We start from the raw sequence: 26,878 nt of genomic DNA, 5'->3' as shown, positions 1-26,878 counted from the left end.
GCTGGCTGGTGGGTGGGTGGGTGGGTAGGTTAAAAGCATTGACTTATGTGAGGCAGTGTTGGTACGTGACATGCATCCAGTCATCATGAAGAGATGCAGTCTTTGTTCTTACAGAGCCCACAGGCTTTAGGAGAGGGCAGACCACACAGAACGTCCCAGGGGCCATGGAGTCAGAGCTCCAGACCCAGCTCGCAGGACAGGTAAAGACAACCTGGGCTCCTGAAGAAGAACTCACCTAGAAACAAATCCAGCACAGGAAGAAAGCACTTCACATTTTGTGTCGGTGACAGTCACCAACACTGCTGTTTTCTAACTGTCCACAAATATTTTGGAATGACATTGAAACTTTTACCCTTACACTAAAGCAGTGTTTCCCAAAGTGAGTGACTCCAATATCAATTTTTCTATCCTTCTATATCAGGGCACGAAAGTAGGTATTGCCTCGGGGCTTAAATTCTGAGCACCTAGGGTTCCACACAGCTATGGATGGCAGCCCAAAATCCATCTGCAGAGTACCCAAATAGATTACGGCTCCACCTAATTATTTCTGAGCCTGAATTGAGGATGGAGATAATCTTGTCCTCAGGCAGAGTGCCTTGGAAACTGGATTACCCCAACCCTGTGAAGCCAGCCCAGGGGGCAGTGTCTCTCTTAGGGAGCTTGCTTAGTTGTGTCCATGATAGAGGTCACCCCACTGGGGACAGTACAGGGGTCACATAGTCAAGAGTCTTACCCTATCAACTTCACCATAGCTACCTTGGTCGGAAAGCAGTGGACCAATCGTGTAAGCCCTCTACCTAACACAATGTCCCCAACATGGTCTGTTCCTGTTCCTGTAGTCCCAGCTGACACTGTGTGGGCTGATCTGCCATCACTCATGAACTTGTGACAGCTCCTTTGCTCCATGCCTATTTAACTAGTGTCCAACTCTGGATCCTCGGATGCCATCGGACCTTACGCTAACAGTCTCCCTCATCCAGAGCCTTCACCGAAGTTCTCCTTCACTTGTATTTGAGTTGGGGTCTCTCTTGTACCCTAAAACAGCATCAAGTATTAGTTTTAAATTATTGAGTAGATAATAGGGTTTTCGTCATTTTACATACAGTCCACAGGCAGGGCTATCTTATCTTCAAAATTCCTCCTCCCTGTCCAAGACAGAGCAAAAAGGACCGCTTCCCTAGGGTGCCATACGTGATCTTTCTCTCCCATATAGATTTTCTCTGTATTGTGCTCTTAGAGTGTTTTCAGAATGTGGTGTCTCTACATGCATCAATTAATCAGTCAATACAGATCGATGTAGACGTCCATACACATTTGGATAAGGACAGACCGAGAAATTTCTGAAGCTTGATATGAATCCCCACAGGGAACTCATTGGCCTTTTTATTTCAGCTCTTAATGAGGGACAGGTACATGCCCCAGATATACGCACGGTAAATTGCATTGCATTTTTACATGCGCACAAGAGAAATTCATCCCATGGCTGATGATAAAAAGACTTTTTTCTAAAAAAAAAAAAAAAAAGACTTTTTTCTGTGCATGGTTTCAGCTTAAGGGCTCCATCAGAGCTCTCTACTTCACTTTGCCGCTGTCCACAAAGCCAGCCGTAGGACAAAGGAAACTTCACCAGAAGAGGCAGTGGGTAGGGTTTAGCCCCAGGCCACGAGTGTGCCAACCCCTCTTCGGATATAGTACGGACCATGCTCAACTCTGGCTTCATAGCGAACCCAACACAGGTGTCAGAGAGCACTCACTCCGACTGCTCACCTCAGATCTCCAAACATAATGCTGTGTGTCTCAGACGCTGAAACACAACTTGAGAAAACCCACTAGAAAAATCCCTTCGTTTACCTGGATGATTTCAGAGTTAAATTTTGATTCTAAGTGCGCTGCTCTTTCTGCTTCAATGTTTTCTTCTAATTTCCTCACTCTCAAAGTAGTTGCCTGAAAAGCAAATCAAATATATTGGTATTTAAAGTAGATATGGATGATCATATTACAGAATTATAATTAACCGTTGGAATTACCTCATTTGTTTTCTCTGTAGGAGTGCAGTGTAGAAATAACACTTAAGATGAATGCTCGAGAACTTGCCTTACTCATTTATAAGCTTTAGCATGGTATAATTCACATGTACGAAAGTAAACATATTTAAAGTATACTACACACACACACACACACAAATACAAGGGGACACCAAAAAAAACCCAGAATTTTTCTCCCAAAAGCTACATATTTAATTTTTTTTTTACAAAACAACCTTATCACCTTCAAAGTACTCTCCTTTACACTTAACACATTTGTCTAATCTGTGCTTCCACTCTGGAAACATTTCTCAGACTCATCTGTTTGGACGGCTGACGCACTCCCTTGATTCTTTTCTTCACCTCTTTCTTCTACAAGTCATCAAGTCGCTATCCTTTCATGCCCTTCTTCAGCGCAAAACAAAGAGAAGTCACCCGGAGTGAGATCAAATGAGTAAGGTGCATGGGGCAAGAGAGGCATGCTGTTTTGGGCCAAAAACTGACATGCTGATATGGCTGCAGAAGCAGGTGAATTGTCATGACGGCAAAAACATCTCCCCGTCTGCCACAGATCAGCCTCTTTTGTCGCACGTTATGCAATCTTTTCAGAACCTCTACATAGAAAGTTTGATGAACAGTCTGACCTGGTGGAACAAACTCCAAATGCACTATTCCCATCACATCAAAAAACAAATGAACATCATCTTAATCTTTCATTTCACTTGATGAGTTTTGGGGTGAGGTGACGATAGTGTCTTCCACAGGCTTGATTAATGCTTGCTTTGGGAGTTGTGAGAATAGCACCATGTCTTGTCACCAGTGATGACCTTGGAAAAAAGTCTGGGTCACTTTGGAGCTCTTCTTTCAAAGCACAACGTGTCCACTTGACACTCATTTTCCCGGTCAGTCAGAACCCAAAGCACAAATTTCGCAGTGACCCTTCTCATTCCCAAATCTTCTGTTAAAATTTGCTGAACCGAGCTCCAAGACAGTCCAGATAGCATCCCCTTCTCTTCAATGGTCCATCGTCGGTCTTCTGACACAAGTGCAAGAATTCTGTCAACAGTTACATCTGTTCGGGAAGTTGATGGACATCCAGAATGAGGTTTGTAATCAGTCAACATTTCACCATTTCACCTCTTTTGAAATGAAAAAGCCACTCGTGCACTTGAGTTTTTCCCATAGCTCTGTTTTTGTACACTATGTTCAACATCACAACAGCTTCTGCAGCATTTTTCCCAAGCAGGAAACAAAATTTGACAGCCACGCACTGTGCTCCTAAATTGGCCATCACATAAAACAAAGTTCAAGTGAAACTGTTTTTACAAAAAAACTCACTGTGGCCATAGAGAACCTTCCCAGGCAACACCACTGGGTGCACTAACTGAGAGCGAATTGCTTGATGCTCACCTAGCAGGAAAAATGCGTACTACAAAGCCTCCTCCCAGCAGAGTTTTTTTTCCATTTTGGGGGGGATACCCCCTCATGTATACATCCATAAAACTATTGCCACAATAAAGACAATAAACATTTCCTGCGTGTCTTGGTAATTCCCTTCCCCATCTGCTCATTATATTGCCACCACAAGTAACCACCAATCTCTTTTGTCGCCGTAAACATCTTTTCAGGCAGTACTATTTTATTATTATTGCATTACTATCATGTTAAAGATGTTCTAGTATGTCCGGAGTGTTTCTGCAATGATTTTAGGCCCAGAGAAGCACGGTATATACTAAGACTGATGTTAGACATCAACTGTACCTAACTGTCCCAACTTACATACAAATTCGGCTTAAAGACAGACTTAGGTACAGAATTCGTTCATCGTACAGGACTTTCTGCAAATTCAATCTCACTGTGTTTACTCTTTTTATGTTTGGCTTCTTTCATGAACCATGGGATTCTGAGATTCATTCATGGGGCTGCATATAGCAAAAATTCACACCTTCTTTTGTTAAATAGTACTCCATTGTACTCATACACTACAACTGGCTTATATATACTTCCACCTATTGATAGAGATTTGAGATGCTTCTCGTTTGAGCGACTGACTTACAGTATTGATAATTGTACGTTATTGTGCAAACGTACAATTTGGAGCAAAAAGCAAAGCGTGGAATAACTAAGTCAATGGTAGGTGTATGATTAATGTTAGAATAAACTGCCAACCTATTTGTTATCGTGGCTATACCATGGGTCAGAAAGCTAATGAAGCACTAGAAGCACTCACTGGTCTACGCCAGGAGATTTGAAAGACAGCTACCTGGCCAACTGACTTGAGGAGATCCAGATCTGTGCCCATTCCCAAGAAGAGTGAGCCAACAGAATGCTCAAACTACAAAACAATATCGTTGATAACGCACAAAAGTAAAATTGTACTTGAGATCATCCAACAACAGTTACAGCAGCAAGTAGACAGGGAACTTCCAGAAGTTCAGGCCAGATTCAGAAGAGGAGGAAGAACAAGGGATCTCACTGGTTACGTCTGATGGTTCTTGGCTCGAATCTGAGAAGACCAGAAGGCTGTTTCCTGTGTTTCACCGACTGTGCAAAGGCATGTGACTGTGTGGGCCAGAATAAACTGTGGACAGCCTTGAGAAGAATGGGAATTCCGGAACACGTCACTGTGCTCAATCAGAACTTGTACATGCATCAAGAGGCAGTTGTGCAAACAGAACAAGGGTATACTACATGGTTTAAAATCAGGAAAGGTTAAAAAAAATCAGGAAAGGTGTGGGTGAGGGTTAGACGCTTGTTCCCTATGCTTATTCACTCTATATGCTGAGCAAATCATCAGAGAAGCTGTATTATATGAAGAAAAGTGCAGCATCAGGATTGGAGGAAGGCTTATTAAGAACCTGCAATATGCCGATGACATATACATGCTTGCTGAAAGTGAAAGGAATTGCAGAACTTAATGATGAAAATCAAGGACTGTAGCCTTCAGTATGGATTGCAACTCAATGTAAGCAAGACCAAAATCCTCACAACTGAACCAATAGGTACATGATAAATGGAGAAAAGGTTGGAGTTGTCAAGGACTTTATCTAACTTGGATCCACAATCAATGCTCATGGAAGCAGCAGTCAAGAGATCAAAAGATGGATTGCACTAGGTAAATCTGCTGCAAGAGATTTCTTTAGAGTATTGAAAAACAAGAATGGATCTTTGAGGACTAAGGTGCACCTGACCCAAGCCACGGTATTCTCTATTGCATCGTATGCATGTTAACGTTGTATATGGAATAACGAAGATTGCAGAAGAATAGAAGTAGTTGAATCTTGATGCGGGAGAAGAATATTGAAAGCACCATGCTCCACTAAAAGGACAAACCTATCTGCACCGCAGTGGTTCTCAACCTGTGAGTCACGACCCCTTTGGGGGTCCAACAACCCTTCCACAGGGGTCGCCCGATTCATAACAGTAGCAAAATGACAGTGATGAAGTAGCAACAAAAATAATTTTATGGTTGGGGGTCAGTACAACATGAGGAACTGTATTAAAGGGTCTCGGCATTAGGAAGGTTGAGAAGCACTGCTGTACTGGAAGAAGCAAGTCCAGAGTGCTCCTTAGAGGCAAGGATGACAATACTTCATCGTACATACTTTGGAAATATTGTCAGCCAGAGACCAGTCCCTAGAGAAAGACATCATGTTTGGTAAAGCAGAGAAGCAGCAAAAAAGAGGAAGGCCCTTGACGAGATGGACTGACACAGTGGGCGCATCAATGGGCTCAGACAGGGGGACAACTGTGAGGATGGCCCAGGGCCAGGCAGAGTTCCGTTCTGTTGTGCGCAGCATCACTATGTGTCAGAGCTGACCCGATAGTACCTAACAACAACATACCAGAGGTTGGTAAACTTTTGAGACAGAAGAACCAATTCTATCCTTCACAACCATTTAAAAGGTATTCGAGAGCCATAAATATATTTTCACAGACAAATGAAAACACCACTATCTGAATAACATCCTTTAATTTTTTTTCAATTTTACTTTAGAGCCACGTTTATGTACTGAAAGCAACGCATATGGCTCGCGAACCAGCTGTTGCTTGCTCAGCCCCAGGCTAGACCAACTCATATTCTTAAGAGCCACAGATGAATGTTCCAACACCAGGCACGGCCAGAGTGCTGGTTTGAGTTTTTGTAAGTCTTAGGCATTCGAATATTCATGGCAGGGTGTCTCATTTTAGTTCTATTTATTTATTTATTTGTGTTAATTCATATAAAAAAAACCCACAAACTCACTGCCATTAGGCCAATTCTGATTCATAATGAGTCTGGAGAAAAGGGCAGAACTGGCCCTGTGGTTTTCTGAGGCTGTAACCTTTTATGGGAGTAGAAAGGTCCATCTTTCTCTGAAGGAGTGGCTGCCAATGTGTACCCACTATGCCACCAAGGGCTCCTCTTAATCCATACAAAGGGGCTTCCAACAATAAGTGGGAAATGGAATTAAAATAACGGAACTTTCCATGACGTTTCTTCAGCTCCCTCATGCATCCCAGGGACGACACTGAGAAGCCCTGGTGGTGCAGCGGCTGTGAGGCTGCTAACCAACAAGCTGAGGTACGAAAGGCCGGCGGTTCGAATCCACCAGGTGCTGAGCAAGAAAAAGCTATGGCAGTATGTTTCGGTGGGGGGCGGGGAGGGAATGCAGCCTCAGGACCTGTGGGGCAGTTCTACCCTGTCCCGTGGCATCATGGGTTGGAACCAACTCAATGTCACAGTTTGGTTGGGGTTTGGGTTTTAATGACATTGAGTCGCTTTCCAGGTGCTCATTTGCATATGTGAATCTTCTGTCTGTGAGGAAGGGTCTGCTCAAATCTTTATTTTTTTAATCAGGTGATTGTTGCATGTGGGGAATTTGTTATATAGAATCTAGATACACGTTGTTTGTTGGATTTGTTATTAGTCAATATTTTCTCCCACTCTCATTCTTTAACAGGACCTCACAGAGCAAACGTCTTTTTTCATTTCAGTGATTTCTCATTTTTTCAGGTAGGGGGCTAAATCCGGTCCCTGTTATTCCACCTCGGCCAGATGAGGAGTCAGGAGCTTTGGCTCTGAAGGCCACCTTTGTGAAGAACATGCCAGGCTGGGCGCACCGGCTCTCCAGTCCCGCCAAGAAGCCTGTGGACATGCGCAAAGGCCCGTCAGAGAGGGTAGGAGGGCAGTGAGTGCACCCACACGCACACGTCTCCAGGAGGCCGCAGCAAAGAAAAGTCGTGTCTAGAGTCTCCTGTGTCAAACAGAGCGTGTTCAGTAGTCACTGATTTTTATTTTTCCTCCCCTGATCAAAGAAATGTTGGCCACAAGTAAATCACTAGCCCGTATATTTAGTCTACTACTGAGCATAAGCTAAAGTCTTTTCTAAATGTTCAGCTGATGAATTTCATCCTTTTCCCCCTACTTCTTTGGGTTCACAGGCAGATAGTAGTGGACCACGAAAAGGGGCATAAGTCAAAAAACTGCATACCCCACACACTCAATAAGCTGTCTGAATAGTTTTTAAAGGGACTGCACTATTCTCTAGGCAAAGCATAGTCCTCTAGGCCAGTGGTTCTCAACCTGTGAGTAGCAACCCTTTGGGGATCGAATAAACCCTTTCACAGGGGTCGCCTAAGACCATCAGAAAACACATATTTCTGATGGTCTTAGGAACTGAGACACCGCTGCTCTATCCGTCTCCAGGCGGGTCTGCCCACCTGCAGCTGCGCCCACCTACAAGTGCCGGCATGAAGACTGTTACCCAGACTACACCATGCTGCAAGACAAAATCTTTGAAGGTAAAGTCCATGACTTATAGCTCCTCACTATAAAAGTATCAATTAAAATCTCTGACCACCAGTCCTCTGTCGGTCTGTCATACTGTGGTAGCTAATGTGTTCCTGTGACGCTAGAGGCAGTGTCCAACAGGGTCACCCAAGGTGAACAGGTTTCAGCCGAGCTTCCAGACTAAGACCAGACGGTGAAGAAGGAACAGCCACTTCTGAGGAACTAGGCACTGAGACACTTACGAATAGCAAAGAAACAGTGTCTGATAAAGTGCTGGCAAATGAGCTTCTCGGGTGATGAGACACTTGGAATACAACTGGGAACCAGCTGCTTCCTCAGAAGAGAAGAGGCCTTGACGGTGTAGAAGGAGTAGAGCGTTCAGGACCTCCACCTGCTAGTGGGACATGACACAATGGAAAGATCCATTAATAACCAGAATGTGAATATTGGAACTCATTAAAAAATGAAATGGAACCCATAAACATCAATACCCCAGACATTAGTGAGCTAAAATGGACTGGTATTTGCATTTTAAATCAGACAATAATGATACACTCAAGAGGAATGGCACCACGTTCATGGTCAAAGGAGCACTTCAAGATCTGTCTTGAGCTACTGTGCTGTTTGTGATAGGATAGTATCTATAAACCTACAAGGAAGACTAGCAAATTTAAAAACTATTATTCAAATTGATGAAACACACAACTTTCCTCTAGTTCTTAAATGCCCTCCCGCCCCACTATCATGATCCCAATTCTACCTTACAAACTTGGTTAGACCTGAGGACATACAGTGGTACACATAGGAACTGGAAACACAGGGAATCTAGGACAGATGAACCCTTAGGACCAGTGGTGAGAGTGGAGATACCGGGAAGATGGAGGGAAGCAGGAGTAGAAAGGGGGAACTGATTACAAGGATCTACATATAACCTCTTCCCTGGGGGATGGACAACAGAAAAGTGGGTGAAGGGAGACGTCAGACAGTGTAAGACATGACAAAATAATAATAATTTATAAATTATAAAGAGTTCATGAAGGAGGAGGGAGCAGGGAAGGAGGTAAAAGGATGAAAAATGAGAAGCTGATTCCAAGAATCCAAACAAAAAACAAATTTTTGAGAATGATGAGGGCAACGAATGTACAAGTTCTTTTACACAATTGATGTATGTACAGATTGTGATAAGAGTGATATGAGGCCCCACTGAAATGATTTTTTTTTTTTAAGATTTAAAATCTTGGAAATCCAAAGAAGCCGTTCTGCTCTGTCCCATTGGGTCACTATCGGTCGGAATCAACTGGATGCCAGTGACTTTGATTGGCAAAGTTATTACACTTTTTATCTCTTATACTATCTCTGTTCTGTTTCCTTCCGCTAAGTCTAGAGACTAAAGTTATCAGACTAAATTTCTCACTCCTTCAAAGTTTGTATCTTCATGTTGTATATCAAGGGCAAACAAGACAACCAGGGCCAGTATTTAAATGGGCACTGACTGTTGGTCTCAGATTCACTGGGAAAGTGGATTGCCGTTGTTTCTCTTGCACTGTTGGCCAAGCATGTGGAAGCAGATCATGGATCAAAAGGATACTCAGCTCAGCAGGACTGTCTTTACTCATGGTTCACCCTCATTTCAAGGAGTCACGGCGTCTAATGGGCCACAGCACAACATATTAATGAACCTCCACTGGCACTCCAGTTCCAGAACAGTGTGATGTGATGGCTTTCAGAAACAAGCATTGAAAAAGAAATTCCATGTTGTACAAAAGGGCCGTAAGTCCTAGGATTTTATTAACTTCCAGATACAGAAGTTCAACGCATCCAAATAGAATGCAGGCTCTTTATACAAATACCGCAAACCTACTTTTTCTTTTTCTTTCAAACAATATTTGGTGAATAGCATTCCCAGTTTTCTAGTAACCAACAACCATATGGTATGGAAGATTTATCTTTCCTGCATTTTCTTTTTTTTAATCGCCAGAAGCCCATATTTCAGATGACAAGTTATTACAGTTTAAAAAAAAGGGTCAGGGAAACACTTTGGGTAACATTTATTGAAAAGTCAGTATCAGTAACACAGAAGTTCAAACAACCGAATGTTCTTTAAACCGATCAAGACAGTGGCACTAAAAACTATGAGGAAGTACAGGGAGGAACAAAGCCCACATTCAAAAGGGTGGTGGACTTGCAGAGGTGAGGGAGGGAGAGGGCTGAGACGCTGCTGCAGGGAGCCATACTTCCTTTCTTAAACGGGAGGGTGAAATCTCAAGAGAACATTGAATTAGTCTCTATTATTTTGGATACCCTAAATGTTGCATTGCACGTTCTTAAAAACGAAAACCTTGACACCGAACCCCAAAGGAGCAGTGAGGAAACTTCCTCCTGCTTTGGGGTGTGACCACAGGAAGGATATTCACTCCCTTAACTCAAAAGGAACCCCAAAGGAAGAGGCTGAGCGCAGGGGTTCTCCACCTTCCTCATGCCGCAACCCTTTAATCCGGTTCCTCATGTGGTGGTGACCCCCCACCATAAAATTATTTTTGCTAATTCATGGTCATTTTGCTACTGGTATGAATTGGGCCACCCCTGTGAAAGGGTCCTTCGACCACCCCCCAAAGGGGTCGTGACCCACAGGTTGAGAACCGCTTCCTTAGAGGATACAAAACTGAGCCAAATGAGCTTAGAGTCCAGAGAGAGTGAACGCACCCTTGGTCCTAAAGCCTTTGAAAACCTAATCAAGGCTCAGGATCCTCATGCTGGTAGATGACAGATGTGTGCACATGATGTATGTTGCATATACACAGGTATATTCAGGGATATTTAGGGGTTGGTTCCAGATATCTGCCATAAAGCTATTTTCAAAATCAAGCGAGTCACACACATGTTTTGTTTCCCACTACATATACGAGCGGTGTGTGCTACATGCACTGTAGCACGCGTAGTACACAGGGACTACACCTCCCGTTGTCTACTCAGGTTAAAGTACTGGGCTGCCAACTGATAGATCAGTGGTTGAAACCCACCAGCCAATCCACGAGCCACAAAGAGGAGGCTGTCGGCTTCAGGAAAGAGGCGCCGTGTGGGCAAGCCTACAGCGCAGTCCTACTCTGTCCTAGAGAGAGAGTTGCTGTGAGTCGGAATCAAGCCCAAGGTAGTGGGTTTGGGGATTTTGGGGGGTTTTGTTTATGGTCTATTAGGTGTGTAACAGCACTCTGAAAACGTTGGAAAAGTTGTACCCCCAGATGTGATCACAGTCACAACGCGAGCACGTGCTATTGGGGGGGAAATGGGCAATGGTGGTCGTGTCATGCAGCGGGGCCTCGAACGTTCCCTCTGGAAAAAGCGGGGTGCCTGCGAAGCACAATGAAGCGAACACCGTCAAGCAAGGCAGGCCAGTTGGAGGAGGTCGTGGCTACACCCCACTTCCAGAACCTCAGGGAAGAGTTCTTGAGTAATCAGGCTTTGTCGAATGTGGTCTCTATCCACAGACTGGAATATCATTCAACCATAAGCAGAAACAAAGGATTTATTGCTGCAACATGGATACATCGTGAAAACATGCTAAGTGAGAGGGGGAAGGCGCAAAAAGTCCACGGGCTGTCATTTAAGAAAAGGCCAGAATAGAAACAAAAAGCAAACGAGCGGTAGCCAGGGGCAAGAGTGGGAAGAAGTTGATAAGAAGTGTATAGACGTGCTTTATACAATTGATGGATGTATATGTATGGATTGTGATAAGAGTTGTATGCGTCCCTAATAAAATGTTTAAAAAATAATAATAAAATAAAATAAAAAGAAGTGCATTTTCTAAGCAGATAGCAAGAACGTCTGCATGCTGATTAAGCACCAACCAAAAGATCCGCGTTTGAAGCGGGGAGAGAGGTGGCAGTCTTCGGTAAAGATTTACACCCGGAGAAAGACGACAGGATAGTTCTACCCTGTCATATCGGGTCACTGCACAAAGCCAAGTCACTGTCATCAAGTCAACAGGGACCCCTGAGAGCCCTTTGTGGGTTTCTGAGACTGAAATTGTCGACTGGAGTAGAAAGCCACGTCTTTCTCCTGAGGAGCTGCTGGTGGTTTCAAACTGCCAACCATGCGGATCACAGCCCAACATCTAACCACTTTGCTACCACGGCTCCTATGGCCCAGAATTCAACTCTATGGCAATGGGTTGACTTTGGAATGGTTACATGACCTTATAAACAGACTGAAAACCATGGAACTGAAGGCTTTAAATTAATAGACATTTGTGATATTGTAAATGATACCTCAGTACAAAAAACGAAATAATCCTGGAGTGGACAAACCAACACTCAAACTCCAAACTCAACTGTCAACAAGCCCCTGTGGGTTTCCAGGATTTTAACTTTACGGGAAAAGAAAGCCTCATCTTTCTCCGTTGGAGCAATTGGTGGTTTCAAACTGATGACCTTCCAATAAGCAGCCCAACAAGTAATCCACTAAACCACCAGGGCTCCTGGAAAAAGCAAGGGTGATGTAAGGGAAGCAATGATCCCTAAATCAAATTTCTGGTTCCCACTCTTGAAAAAAGTCCCTTCTAGGACTGCCAACCCATTCATTCCCGTTTGACCTCAACTAGGAAATTGCCTGTCCACCTTCAACTGACTGAATCAGAGTTCACAGTTTAACATGACCCCAGGAGATCCTTACAGATCCCCAGGCATATGTATGTACGCCTGAGAATCGCCTGGGGATCTTGTAAAGCTGCAGATTCTGATTCAGTGTGCTCCTCTCTGAGGTGGAACTGTGAACTCTCAGCCGAGGGCCAAACTGGAACGAACAGGCTAGAAGCCTTCCAGACTCAATGTCATCCAGTCAATTCTGACCCAAGAGACCCTAACGAGTTGAGTAGAACTGCCCCATGTGAGTTTCCAAGCCTGTAACTCTTTAGGGGAGTGGAAAGACTCATTTGTCTCTCCCAGAGCAGCTGGTGGTTTTGAACTGCCAACCTTGCAGGTAGCAGCCCAATGCGTAGCCATGCACCATCAGGGTTCCTTCAGAAGCCCTGGTCCCTTTTAAATGCTGACATGGGATCCTTAAAACCCGGATCCCCAGGCAGTGGAGGTGTAAAGCAGGGTGCATCCTATCATATACACAATCTTAAAGTCAGAATACACTGAAATAACAATTGTACCCAGGATAAGCCCCATTGGTATTTAAAAAATTAAAGGGAAAAAAGAAATCCTAAGTCCCACAGGATAATATTGCTGCCCTTAAAAAATTTTTAAACCAGTTTTTACAGGATCCAACATGTTCCTTTTAGATTCTGTAAATCAGAGTGGGGCTGGCAAGCCACTAAGCCCACTGGCATTGAGAATAAAGCTCGAGAGTAAATGAAAGGCTAGTAAAGGGCAGATGGAAAGAAGAAGCCAGTCTAATACTGTTAAAATATTTTTCAGATTCCAAGTTCCATCTATGTACATTTCTCTATCAAAATGGATGTCCTGTTTTATTAAAATATAGACAATTCAGTGATTCCATAAAAGTAAACAATTCTTATCTTTTCATTTTACATGTGTAAGCCAACATCCAATTCCTACCTTTTCATTTTGTGAGTATAAGTCAAAAATACCAAAGGGCATATTATTGCATTGAATAAACCTGCAGCATCAGGCCTCTTTAAAGTGTTAACAAAGCCAAGGTGTCACTCTGAGGACTAAGGTGTGACTGGCCCAACCTATGCTATTTTCAACACTCCATACGCCCAAGCTGCACCATGAGTGAGGAGGGCAGGAGGAGAACGGGTGCATTTGAATACCAGTGCAGGTGAAGAACACCGACAGCAACAAGGACGGCCAGAAAAACAAACAAATCTGTCTTGGGAGAAGTACAACCCGAATACTCCTTAGCAGTGAGAAAGATGAGACTTCATCTTGCTGACTTCGGACATGCGATCAGGAGGAAGCAGACCTTGGAGCAGCACATCATGGCTGGGGAGACAGAGGGTCCATGAGAAAGAGGAGGACCCACAGTGAAACGAACTGACACCAGGGCTGCCAGCAGGGGCTTCGGCGTAACGACCATTGTGAGGGTGGCGCAGGCAGGCAGGCAGGGTTTTCCTTCTGCAGCTCGGAGTCAGAACCAGCTTGGCGCCACCTAACAAGTTGTATCGCATTAATGCGTTATCTGGTTAGCAATTCTGTTTTTCTCTCCCTAGGCCAAAGTAGACACTGAAATAATAAACCAGCGCAAGTGGGGCTACCAATTTAACATCAGATGGCTAACCACAAGGTTGGCAGTTGAAACCCACCAGCAGCTCTGGACGAACCCATCTGCTCCCAGAAAGATTTACTGCCTCAGACACCAAAGACGGGGTCACACTGTGAGTTGGAATCGACTTGATGGCAGAAGGTAGAATAAAATGTCCAGGAGAAAACAAACATTCCTTTGTGTTTATGTTACGTTTGCTTTTACTAAACCAAATTAGCAAGGATAACAAAAATATCACCAAATCTTAAGACAATACTCTTCAATGAGTAGACTTTTTTCCCTAGACTTTATTAACAGACATAAACTAACACCCTCCTAATAATTGTGTGGAGTTTTTTTCATCTTTAGTTTGGAAAATTAATTCTTATATCCAGCAGAGGGTGCTCAAGGAGCGTCGATGTATTGTTCAGCCACGTTGTCCAGCAAGAGCCGAAGAGGAGCACGTTAATATCACAGCCATTCAATTCCAACATCATCCACACAGCAAAACAGGCAACAAAACAGAAACCTCGATTAAAATCACAAAACCAAGTTCACATGTCACCACTTAACTTCATACAGCTTTCTCTGTTATACAAGCAGGGGATTATACTGCGGTCTCTTCTCCAACTCAACAAACAAGTTCTTTATTTAATACATGATAGTCAATTATTTTGTCATTTATTATCGGCCTGACGTCCTTTCCGACTGCAATGTACTGCCAAGACGCTTTTATTTCAGCAAGTACTATGCGGTGCTGCGAGCTCTAGTGACCCAGTGGTTACTCATTGGGCTACAATCAGCAAGGTCAGCTGTTCGAAACCACCAGCTGCTTGGCGGCAGAAAGCAAGGCTTTCTACTCCCCTAAAGAGTTACAGATGCATTTGAATGGTGGTATTGGAAAAGAATAATGAAAATGTCATAGACTGAAAAAAAAGGACAAACCGATCTGTACTGGAAGAAGTAAGGCCAGAGTGCTCCCTGGAGGCATGGATGCTGAGACTTCTTATATACTTAGGACTTATCAGGAGACAAGTCCCTGGAGAAGGACATCATGCCTGGTGAAGTAGCGGGAGAGCAAAAAAGTGGAAGGTCCTCAAGGAGATGGACTGACACAGTGGCCACAACAACGGGTTCTAGGACAGGAAGAATTGTGAGCGTGGCGCAGGACCGTGCGGTGTTTGCTTGTGTCGAGCCTGGGGGCACTGGGCGCTAAAACGACGCCCTGGCGGCGGCTTTGATTTTGAGGGTGGCATTCGCGAAAATGAATGGTTGTGTAATAAATGTGCTGACAGTCTCAGCTCAACATATTTCAAAACAAAAACACGGGGAAGGAAGGAATAAACAAGTTCACATCAGCCCGGGATTGCCCAATGTTGTAGGATATAGCACACATTTCACCAAGAATGTAAACCTTGGTCAGTGACTTGTGGAAATGGAAAGTGATTGTCTATAGAACTATTTCCTCAACTGTCCCCCCCCCTTCCATAACTGGGGACTTTGATAAGTAACTCAGTCATCAAGAGAGTAATAAACCATCTTCAAAAGCATGATTCCAAGGGCATGGATGATTCCAAAGGGCATGCTGAGAGAGCATACAGTGTTATGATCTGTTTTCACGGTAAGCAGATCCCATGTTGCTATATATTAATGGTTTCAAATAATTTATTTTACATGTATGAAAAATGAACTATAATATTTATTCCTCAACTATTTGCAATGTAGTCAATTATTTAATGTGGCTTCCTAAACATACCTGTGGGATTATAAAGAGACTTTCCCCCAGCTTTGTCTCCCCGAAAGATATGCCAAACATTAGAGGCTGTTTACCAGCAAGTGGTGGGAGGTCAGACACTGAAGAGACATCCTCCCTGAAGGCATTCAGTTGCTAGACTTCAGTCTGGTCCCACCACAAGTAGGGCCCACTCCCTGCTGTTAAGGACAATGGGCTACTTCTCCCTAAAGGCTTGCGGCCATCAGTCTGGTAGTCTGGCCATCAGTCAAACCCCTGTAGATGGGGTTTACACCCTACTGATAATGGTTTCTATGGAGATCCAGAGAATAGATCAAACCAGTTCAGTGACATCCAAAGTTAGGCTGCCATCCTGAATCTAGGAACCGCCCATCTTGTCACATGTATACCCCAATCCCTCCCCTTCCTATTGCATGTATATCCCTAGATTGTCCCCCTCTCATTGCTGTACAACCCATAGTGCAACCCCTTCCTGTGACATATGTCTTTACCTGTAACTAGTGGGCGTGCACGCCCCCCAAAGATATAAAAGTCTTGGTTAGCAATAAAGATTCTCTCTCGGCTCTTCCCATCCTTTCTCCCCCAGTCCTCGCTCCCCTGTTCCCTTTCCCCTTGTCCTCCCTTCCCCTTCCCCTCCTATCCTCCTGTCTCTCTCTCCACGTGGACCACGAAGCAGGGCTGAGGTAAGCACGCTAGCATGAAATGTGTCTGACATCATTATTTCAATCTCTCTTCTATCTCTCATGCTCTCTAAGACATGATAGATAGATAGATAGATAGATAGATAGATAAATTTCAACCATACAATTGCACCTATGGAACCCGTGATTAGTTGTGGGGACTGGCCCTTTCTCCCACACATAACTTTTGTTACTCCCACCAAACAACCTTCCTTTTCCTCAGGGCTCGGAGCAAGAAGGTGGGAAAGGATACTGATTGGATGATATGATTCAGCTAGGAGAGACTGTTAGCAGGATAAACTGTGATTACAAACCTGATGGGTATAAAACCAGCCCATGCAGAACCAAGAAAGGGAATCTCACTACCAGGCAGGACCTCGAGATCCCTGTGCATTGAATCTCTTTCATTCAGGAGACACCTGTGACACCCGAGGAGCAGCGACAGCAGAACCAGGAGCCAGAGCATCAGGCTGAGCTTCAGACTCCCGACCACAGAGCGCGTGCAGCTGAGTGCTCTTGGGTCTTGGGCAGGAGGCTGGCTTGTGGAGTGGATGCCTCCAGGCACTTAATGGAAGAAGTTGAGAGGCTTTGGGTTAGGCTTTCTTTACAATGGAGTGGCATGCCCTTTGGGCATTTATGGACAACCCTACATGACCTTTGGAAGCAGTGGGCGGGCCAAGAAGCAGAGGGCCAAAAAGAGACCTGGCTGCAGGTACTGCAGGTACCCTGGCTGTACACTGGATCCTGAGCATTTCTCTCCTGAATCGGAACCTATTACTTCCCTAAAAAACGACGTAACTGTGAGCATATCGGTGAGTCCTGTGTGGCCACTGCAAAGAATCACAGAGCCCAGCTGAGAAGACGAGAGTGCTGTGGGAGGGAGGGAAGGAAGGAAGGAAGGAAGGAAGGAAGGAAGGAAGGAAGGAAGGAAGGTTGGAGGATGCCGAGTGCCACGTGACCATAGAGCAATACTGAAAAAAGCAGACGTTATTGTACTTTGTGATCTTAAAGCATTTTTGGAATTATTACAAGCATGTTGATGTATTTATTACTTAAAAAATGCTTCAAAGGGTCAAAGTCCTCAAGTATTTAGTAATTGGAGAGGTAATAATAGTGCTTTTGCATGTTTATTTTAAAGAGTTTGAAAAATAATAATGTTTTTCAATTGGCCTGACCTGAAGTGGACCCTTTTTGTGGGGGTGGGGGATGGGGATGTTATTTTTATTAATCTAGAAAGATGCTAATACCAATTGCTACAAAAAAGGTAAAAACAACATGGAGAAAACCATTTAATAAGGGCATGGCCGTAAGAACAACTTTGGAATTTGACATCAACAAATATAATTCTAAAAATGAAGGTTAACAACCTATGATGGAATGAAGTCTATTTCCCAGCTCCTTCTGTGGCCAATCTAACAGCTTCTCCACTGCCTCGATGCCTCAATGGCCAGGAACATCTTTCCACTGAATCCCCATGCCTCAAGAGGCTTGATAGATCTTCTCAAAAGCACTTCTGTTGACATCTCTTCCAGAGGCTGTTTTCTATCCATTTTGCTTCCATTTACCAACCCAGTCTGTCACACCTTCAATGACAAACTTGCTATCAGTTTTAATGTTGAGTTTATATTTTTACTTCTTGCTTATTCAACTGCGTGGTGAGCTGCCTGTTTCTTTTGTCTGTCCTCCAGAAACCCTCTCGCTTCCATTCAGTGGGTGATTTGGCCTCCAGTAGACTCTGGAGCCAGCCTGTGCACCAGGTCTCCCATTATTCCTGCAGCACCCGTCAACACCAACCGTTGGGATGTGTTCCGTGCCCCGGCCAAAGTCCTGTCCTCGTAGGTCCCTGGAATCAGGTTGGATTTCCCAAGGTCAACACTTCCCTAGTGCCTGTGAGCTTCAATTCAGCTTCTTTTTTTTTTTGAATAATCACTTATATTGCTAAGTGTCATTTCAACAGGACTGCACTGGACATTAATGTCCTTGGTGACAGGAGCCCGGCTGTTGAATGTTCATATTGTCCAGTTTCCAAAGTAGATGTTTTCTTATGCGACTTTTACAGCCACAGGGAATGCTCTTAAAAACAGGTCTACCCAATTAGAACGAAAACCTCGCCATCTGATTATCTTCATGAACTTTTAGAAGCTTCTCACTGGGCTTTTTGTTTGTTTTGTCTCGTTTGGGTCTTAAATAGCTCTTACTTTCCAGATCCTGCCCAGAGCCTGAATTAATGGGGTTCACTGACTCAAACATGGGAAGTCCTGTACAAAAGGGAATAGCTGACCGCGTAGTAAGAGAAGTCTAACTACTGAAATCTATCCTCACGGTAAATTAAGTATGTCATCTTCTGATCAAGTATGTTAAACCAGTGATACAACACCACTTAAAAGATTATTAAAGCAAATGATGCACAAGTTTCTTAATATGACTGGACTATTTAATTGTATGATATTTGAAGTATATATGCCAATGGAACGTTTTTAAAATGAAAAGGTGTACACTTTTTATAAGAATTTCACAGGTGCTTATTTTGCTATGTGGGTTAATCAAAGAGACGGGAACATTTTTTTAACTTACTACGTGGCAGACATGATGCTGGGTCCTTAGCCAAAGGGAGTTCCATGTAACCAAGGAAGAAAATGAATTGGCCACTAGGGACACTACCTGCGTTTCCCTACTGTGAATTACAAACCACCTGCAACTTGATTTCAATGGTGCAAGACTTTTGGCTTTCAGCACTCTCTAGATCAGTGCTTCACAAAGAGGGTTGATATCACTGCGTGGGGGGCACTGGAACGATTGGGGGGGGGGCTGCAAAAGCACGGACCTGCATTTTATCCTGGATTATGGGTGATGGTATGCGAGTTTTTCATGGCTGGACAGGGGTCCTGAGTCTCTTTTTTATCTCTCTCTCCTGATAGGCGGGCAGTAGACCAATTGAGTTTGGGAACCTATGTTCTAGGTTATCTTATTATATAAAAAGGCCCCGCTTGGCAGTCTTTACTGTAAAGCCAAGTACAGACATCTTCAGAGCACTGTGAGCCCTAAGCCCAACTTTCGTTCCAGGAGATGGAAGGACTTGGGAGCCTGGGCAACTTCAGAGGAGACATATGAACACGTGGGATGACCAGGGAGTACCCTGAGAGCATGGTCATATTTTTATTCATCAAAGAGAGAATAATGAGGTGTGTCACACAGTTTATACAATAAATGCTTTTTTGAAAACGTTTTACCAGGAGACTCTCAACTCTGGCCCTTACTTGTCCTTCAAGCCAGGAACTGAACTGCTCGCCGTGCCTCAACTTTCAGCCAAAGACAGCACAGCCTAGGAGGTCAAGGCAACTAGAGAGGAGGTACTTATTCCAGAGAGACCAACAGGGCACCATCTATGCCGAGGCAAGGCTCAGAGGCCAGGAAGGGTCAGGAAGAAAAAGGAAGGGAAAAGGGAATCACAAGGAGGCAGCAGAAAGAGGGCTGTTGCTTTGGGGAACTGCAATAGACATGGGGGAAACAAAATACGCATAAACGACTGAATGAAAATCCAACTTGCTTTGTACACTTTCACTCAAATCACAATTGTAAAAAAAGGTAAAAGGTTTTGTTACTTTCAGGTTCCAAGAGAGGAACCAAGATATTAAAACTGGGACATTTCAAGAACAGAATTCATAAGCCACAAATTATGAATATGTAATAGTTCATTTAAAAAAAACCTTATGACTCTTTCTGGCAAAGATTTTAGTATTTTAAAATGAACATAGCTTTAAAAGAATTCCAAATTTCAAAATGCTCTATGAACATATAAAATTTTATATTTAAATTAATCATGTGTGGTGGTTGCATAATTTATTGTCAACTTGAGACTATTAAGAGTGAAGGGGTGGAGTTTATCCTGCCAATCAGTGTGCAGCCTGATGACCTCGTTTGGGAGGTGCAAATGGAGATAAATAGTTCACCATAGGCCAGATACACAGAGACTTTCTGCTTAGTATTCCTGATGACAAGACACATGGAGCTACATTAGAGCCCTGGAGCTGGAGGAGCCACATGGAGACCCACGCCAGCACTGAGATGCTTACAGCACCACAGAATCCACAAGACTTTCTACCCACTGGCCTGTGATCTTCCTGCATTTGGTGTCATTGCATGTGTTTCCTGAGTCTGAAGAGGAATTTATAGATGGGTATCAGATATATGGACTAATGATGGGGTGTCTTCTTAATATTCAGTTGCTCTTGCATATAAAGCTCCTTCTTATCCACATATGAGTGCATATTTGTTTCTCTAGTCTACCCGGACTAATACACTATGGTACCCTGGGAGTGGAGGACTAGAGAAAGAAATCATGAAGATGGAGAACATACACTTATTTGACCTCTGCCTCATGATAGTTCTTCTTCCTTGGCTAGTCAGAGGTCAGATATGGCCATGCAGTTTACTGTGTTATTTTCTGGAGAGAATATGGGAAGTTAAAGTTTTGATTATTTTGTTTAGTTGTTATCTTTGGTTGTTATTGTTTGAAATGTCGAAAATGAATGTGATTAATGTATATTTTGAGCTCGGGGGACAAAATTACCCCTTTAATTTCTTAGAGCTGCTCAGTGAATATGGCTGACAGAAGGCCCAGCCCTGGCTTGAGGCAACGAAACAGAGGCATAATCCCATATTTTGTATCACTAGAATGGTTTAGATAAGAATTCAGATAAGTTAGATAAGGATTGATTTCTCTTTTTTTTCATATATGAAGATAGATTTTTATATCAAGAAGGAATATAACAGTTAATTAGTCCACACAGCATTAATATACTGGAAGTCCTTCAACACTCAGGGCTGCTGGATCCAAGATAAAGAAAGCAGACAGCTGAGTCTTCCCTCAGGCAATGCAGGCAGAGTCCACCCATAGGCAACAAAGAGCAGGGCAGGTCACCAACAGTCAGCAGCTCAGAAGCTTAGTGAAGTAGGTCCAGATGGAATATCGAACTCAAGCAATGCAAGATGACAGGATGCACAAGCCTCAAGCTCAAGCAATGTACATCACAGCAGTGTGGCGAAGCAAGTCTCGAAGGAACCTCAAGCTCTAGAAACAGGATCCACTAGTTGGCTGTCCCACAGGTAGTGTAGCTCACCAGTTGAGGCAGAGAACTAGCTAAAGCAAGAACTAGCTAAAGCAGTAGCAAGCTCTTCTGATCACCAAAGAGCAAGAGAGAAGGGGGTGGGTCTTGCAGAGCCATTCATCTCTTTGCCCTCCAATCAAACTGAGACCTGATTGATCCCACATGTTCCTATTGGCCAGATTGACACAACAAACCTACCAATCACAATGTATGTATGTATGTATTCCACATAAAACTTGAGAGTGATGTGATCATTGTCTACTTTGTAATTAGTAATCAATGCATATGGGAATTTAGAAAGGACTTCTACAAAGACATTTTGGTTATAAAGTGATTCATCCGATGAGGCTATCCTCATGAACAATTATGAAAAGGGGGAAACATTTTTCTGTATTCACTTGAGTGGCATACATGTAGAGAAAAAGCCTATTCTCCACTGCTCTTTCTATGTCAGTAATAGAGACTGTGAGTGACAGAAGCAATTCAGATTCTATTTGCAAAAACTGTTCTCTCTCCACCATAATCTTCATAAGTTTCTCCAGTTCTCTCAGAATTAAGTTTGCATCTTCCCCTTCCTCTTTTCTTATTGAGTTAAGTTTATTTCCCAGGATAATAAACTCCCTGAGTTGGAAAGCAGGTTATAAAAACCACGGATATTTCTTTTTGCAGCTCGCTTTTCCCTTGATGCTGGGGTAACCAGTACCTCAGGTATAAAATTGGATTGGGTAGTATCTCTTTTTTCACAGTGGCTTTTTTTGTTTTGTTTTTTAATCTAAGACACCATTGATTCATGTTAGGATGATTAAGCTATACTGTAGTATACAGTTTATCAGATAAAAATATAAATATATAAACCCCTTTGACTAGGCACATAAAGAAATCACCTTTTCATGAAAAATAACTGTTAAAAAGAGTCACTAAAATGTAAAACACTTCCAAGGCTAACTGTCTATTGTATTAGTTGCTTAGTCTGATATTATGGTTAAAAATATTATATTAAATTATATTGTATTAAATTCAAAGTTTGGCAGTTTTCATCTGCACTATTATCCCACATTAACTTAATCATTAGACAAATACACATGACAATTGCGCATGAATTGCCCATGAGGGTAGTTAATGGCTCCACAATGGATGTACAATTAGTATCAAATACACATTAGAAACAGAACTGCTTAGAAGAGTCACTGACAGCCTCGGGCGACTCCATCCTTTGGGACTCGGCCTAGAGCCAGGGAGAGCCATGGCCTACAGAGGGAGGGGTGTCCTCGCCGTGCAAACTTATGTCCGCTGTTCCCAGGCCCTCATCGTTAAAACAAAAACAAAAAACACACCAAAACAACAACAACAAAAACAACCAGAAACGTAACTGCTCATCCAATATGTCACCATCTGCAAAATACATTCCTTTAGCAAAGTTTTGAAAATTGTCTAAATACAGAGGCTCACATGTTAGTCAGAGGACTATACCTGTGCATTTATAAAATTCTTATACGTAGAAAAAATATATTACCAAAGCTTTATAATACATATTAACTTCAGGTAAAATGGAACCATAGTGGCACTGCGGTAATAAGTTGGGCTGCTAACCACAAGGTCAGTAGTTCAAACCCACTAGCCACCCCACAGGTAAAGGAGGAGGTTTTCTACTGCCATAGCAGTCTCAGAAACAACATGGCAGTTCTGCCTTATCTTACAGGGTCTCTATGAGTCAGAATTGACTCAATGCAGTGAATTTGGTTTGGCTTCAGGTAACATTGACCCCCCTCGTTACTCTTTTTAACTAGAGAGTCCCTGAACAATGCCAAATGACAGCAGAAGGTATGCAGAGAGTAGCTCTTGCATTTCATGAAATACTCTTTATAAGGGTTTCTTAATAATGATTGTAAATTGCTGACAAAACCTGTGTGATCCAGTGAAATACTTCATTTTTCAACAAAGCACAAAGGCATTTGGACAAGGGCGAGCAATTAACAAATAAATTAGATGTCTTTCAAGTCTGAGGTAATTATCAATGTCATTGACTCATAAAAAGATTGTATTTTCATTTATAAGTTGGTGCTCCTGTTGCATCCACGTCTCCCCTGGAAAGCATCCCACACAAGCATGCAGAAAGTACACTGGATTCGAACAACAAAGTCAGTATTTACTATTACTTTTGTTACTCAAGGCTTGTGCGGACAAAATGTTTTCCTCAGTCTCAAGTGTCAATGATTGCCTTCAAAACTCACTATTCCATGAGAACTGTTAAAAATTTAGACATTCAAAAAGTAAGGGAGCACAATATAAAATAGTTTGCTAAAGATTCAAAAGTTTTCAGAGAAGCGAAATATCCGACATAAAGCAAAGCACCCAGAAACATTAGTTTTCGATCTTGCTTCAGAATGTGACTCTCTCTAACCTCCAAATCACAGAGAGGATAATATACAGGTGATATCAAAGGGGTGGAGAAAATGCACCTCGAATTCTTTCCGAAGACGCTCTTCCCGCTGAGTGCTAAATTCAAGTTCACTCGTTTGGCGCCGTAACAGGTCAGAGCACTCCATGTGTTCGCCTTCTAGTTTTTCTACTTTCTTGTGCATATTTTGGACAGCATTGTCTTGCTCCTGAAAAATAATTATTTTTGTCTCAATAAAAATGTTCATACCACAAGAAAAAGACTTTCAGGGTTATGGGGCAGGGAGAAGAGGGACCAAATGAGAAATGAATAAAAATCCATTTTCCAAAGACATCAATAAGCAAGTAAAACTGTGTTTCAAACTCACTCCATAGAAAACTACATATTAAAATAAATCAAAACTAATTTTTTTTTAGTTTGTGTAAAATCAGAAATACAAGATAATAAAATGGTTCCATAGCCTTTTTTTCCTTTAAATTTCTTTTTTTTTTCCTAAGATTACTTTGTTGACAGTAAAACAGTTTTTATATTTACAAGTTAGTGATACTGGTTACATTCTTGCAGCTGTACAACCATTTGCCCCCCTTTCTCATTAACAAACTGATTACCCCATAAAGTCTCTGATTTCTAAGGATGTGCGGTAAACTTGATTCCTAACAGAGTGCTGTTAAAATGGCATAATGCTCAGGCAGGCGGGCTGACTTTTAAGACAACTTTAGGGTATATTTTTGAGTAAAGATTTCAGTAACTAAGTATAACTCTTTGATAACAACATGCAAACTCCACAAATGGAAAAGTTTCACCAATCTTTTTTTATACTAATCCTTTAAATTTCTTGAAGCTCTCTCATGTATACCAGAATATCCTACTGACCTCTAAGGGCATTCACATGATGTGATAGTGCATAAGAGTTCCCGCCTCGTGAATTAGCAACCCAAGTGAGTACTGCAACTTAGTGTGAAGAGGAGGAGTGGCTGGCCCTGGAGGGATGGCGGTGCCGCGGTACAGCTGTTCACGCTGTCACCACTAGGGGGCTGTGCTTCCTGCCCGTCTCACTTGTCAAAAGGTTTAGTGGGGGGAGGGAGAACACCTTCAAATATTTTCTACTTAATTCTCTCGATTTCCTTCTTTCCATCTATTCTCAGAAATGAGCGTTGTGTTTACAGAAAGTTCAAACATAACAGAGAGATAGACAGATTACGCCTAGAATGATCCAGGGAGGTTACCTATACTTAATCCTGGATTATGGGCTATTGAGTACCAAAATTTTCATTGCCAGGGAGTGCTGAGTAATTTTATTCTGAAAAGGAGAGCGTAGGCCAGGCACATTGTAGAACCTCTGCTCTAGCCCTCACAAATGCCTCTTCTTTCAACCTTCCCTTACCTGCAAAATCCCCATTACATGCATGCAACACACAGAATCAGATATGCCTCCAACAAGTATCATGAGCCACCCAAAAATGCCATCGGAATCTGGGGGAGTCGGCTGCGAGCACCAAGTGCAGTTCTCTAGGAAAGAGCTTAGTTTGGAAAGAAGCCTGCAGTATAAATACTGCACAGTCAAGGGATGAAGCCCTTCATTCATAAGACTGCTATTCTGTGGCTGCCTATACATGATCTCAGGGACCACTGTCTCCAGGTAATAAAAACATCTTACTGCACAGAAGCTCACAGACACACACAGAGTCAACCATTAAACTACCACAGCTAAGCACAAAGCTGGGCATCCGAGCAAAAGTGGGCTGGCTCTGCCTTCAGCCAGCAGACAGCTCTTGGAAGATGTTATGACGCTCTGCGGTCAGAAGCAACAATGCTGTGAATGGCCTTGTATAATCTCAGAGCTGCTTCGTCCATCCGAGGATTTCTAAGACCATCATGCAGCTCTGTATTTCCTCTGCAAGTCAGGTCCCTCCTACAGATACTCAATGCACCAGTACTGATCCAAACTCACTGTTCATTTAGAAGCCCACTCAATTTATAAATCGATATCTCCAACTTTCAATCACCCACCAAGAGTAGGTAGACTTTAAAATACCTAAGTGACAATTTGCAAGACTGAACATAAAATAAACCCATGCTTTGAAATAAAAATAAAACAGAGTCTATAATCAAAAGATCCTTACATGCTACTTGGTGACAATCATCTGAAACAATCTTTACTGAATACAGTGACGGAAATGACAGGATTCCGGAAGTCTCAAGGCATTCGTACAGGACAAAATGGGCCGCGGGTCCCACTCTACTGACCAATGGCTCAGAGAGATAACAGACACTCAGTCCCAGTCCCATCACACGACATAACAAGCATGTTCATACTTCCATGTGACCTTTTAAAAAAAATCTTCTTAGTCTTTAAAAAAAAAACACTGGAAAGTTAATGTTCCATCAATTAAAACATCTCATGTTTATTTAAGGAAAATTTTTAACTTTACAATACTTTATCTTACCAAAGCTACAGATAAGAATCGGACCTCACCATCAGTTCAATGCAGAGGACAAGCTGTTACTCGGTATTATGTGACAGTTACTATGCATTCACAGATGTGAACACACACACTCACACAAAAAGACCGCTCTGCCTTCAAATAGTACTCTATGGGAATTCTAGTCTCAGATTCCACCACCTATCAGTTTGGCATCCTGTGATGGGTGTGTGCGTGTGCGTGTGTGTGTGTGTTTCTGTAATGCTGAAAGCTACACCACTGGTATTTTAAACACAGGTTTTGGCAGAGATTCCAGACTAAGACAAAATAGAATTAAGGAACTGGAGGGAACATAACTGAGAACCTTAAACATAACAGGAGAACCCTGTCTGACATAATATGACAAGATGAGTCCAGGTTGGCAGTACTAATAACAGAAGACCAGATACATAAAGAAAGCAAATGATCATGAAAAAGACAGAACAGGAAAAAAAGGAAAAAGACAGAACAGG

General features: G+C 42.8%; 1 protein-coding gene across 1 annotated transcript in view; it reads right to left on the bottom strand.

The window, feature by feature from the left end:
• Positions 1 to 26,878, bottom strand: part of CCDC171 (coiled-coil domain containing 171) — a 292,925-nt gene that overhangs the window by 230,145 nt on the left and 35,902 nt on the right. Inside the window, exons 8-9 of the mRNA XM_075559944.1 lie at positions 24,005 to 24,151; positions 1,852 to 1,944 (exon numbers count right to left, since the gene is read on the bottom strand). Of these exons, the coding sequence (XP_075416059.1) occupies positions 1,852 to 1,944; positions 24,005 to 24,151 (240 nt within the window). The remainder of the gene's footprint in view (positions 1 to 1,851; positions 1,945 to 24,004; positions 24,152 to 26,878) is intronic.

This window comes from Tenrec ecaudatus, chromosome 10 (genome assembly GCF_050624435.1).
Source record: "Tenrec ecaudatus isolate mTenEca1 chromosome 10, mTenEca1.hap1, whole genome shotgun sequence".
Lineage (NCBI taxonomy): Eukaryota > Metazoa > Chordata > Mammalia > Afrosoricida > Tenrecidae > Tenrec > Tenrec ecaudatus.
Note: the sequence above shows the minus strand (reverse complement) of the source record. Positions and strands in the feature narration are given on the sequence as shown.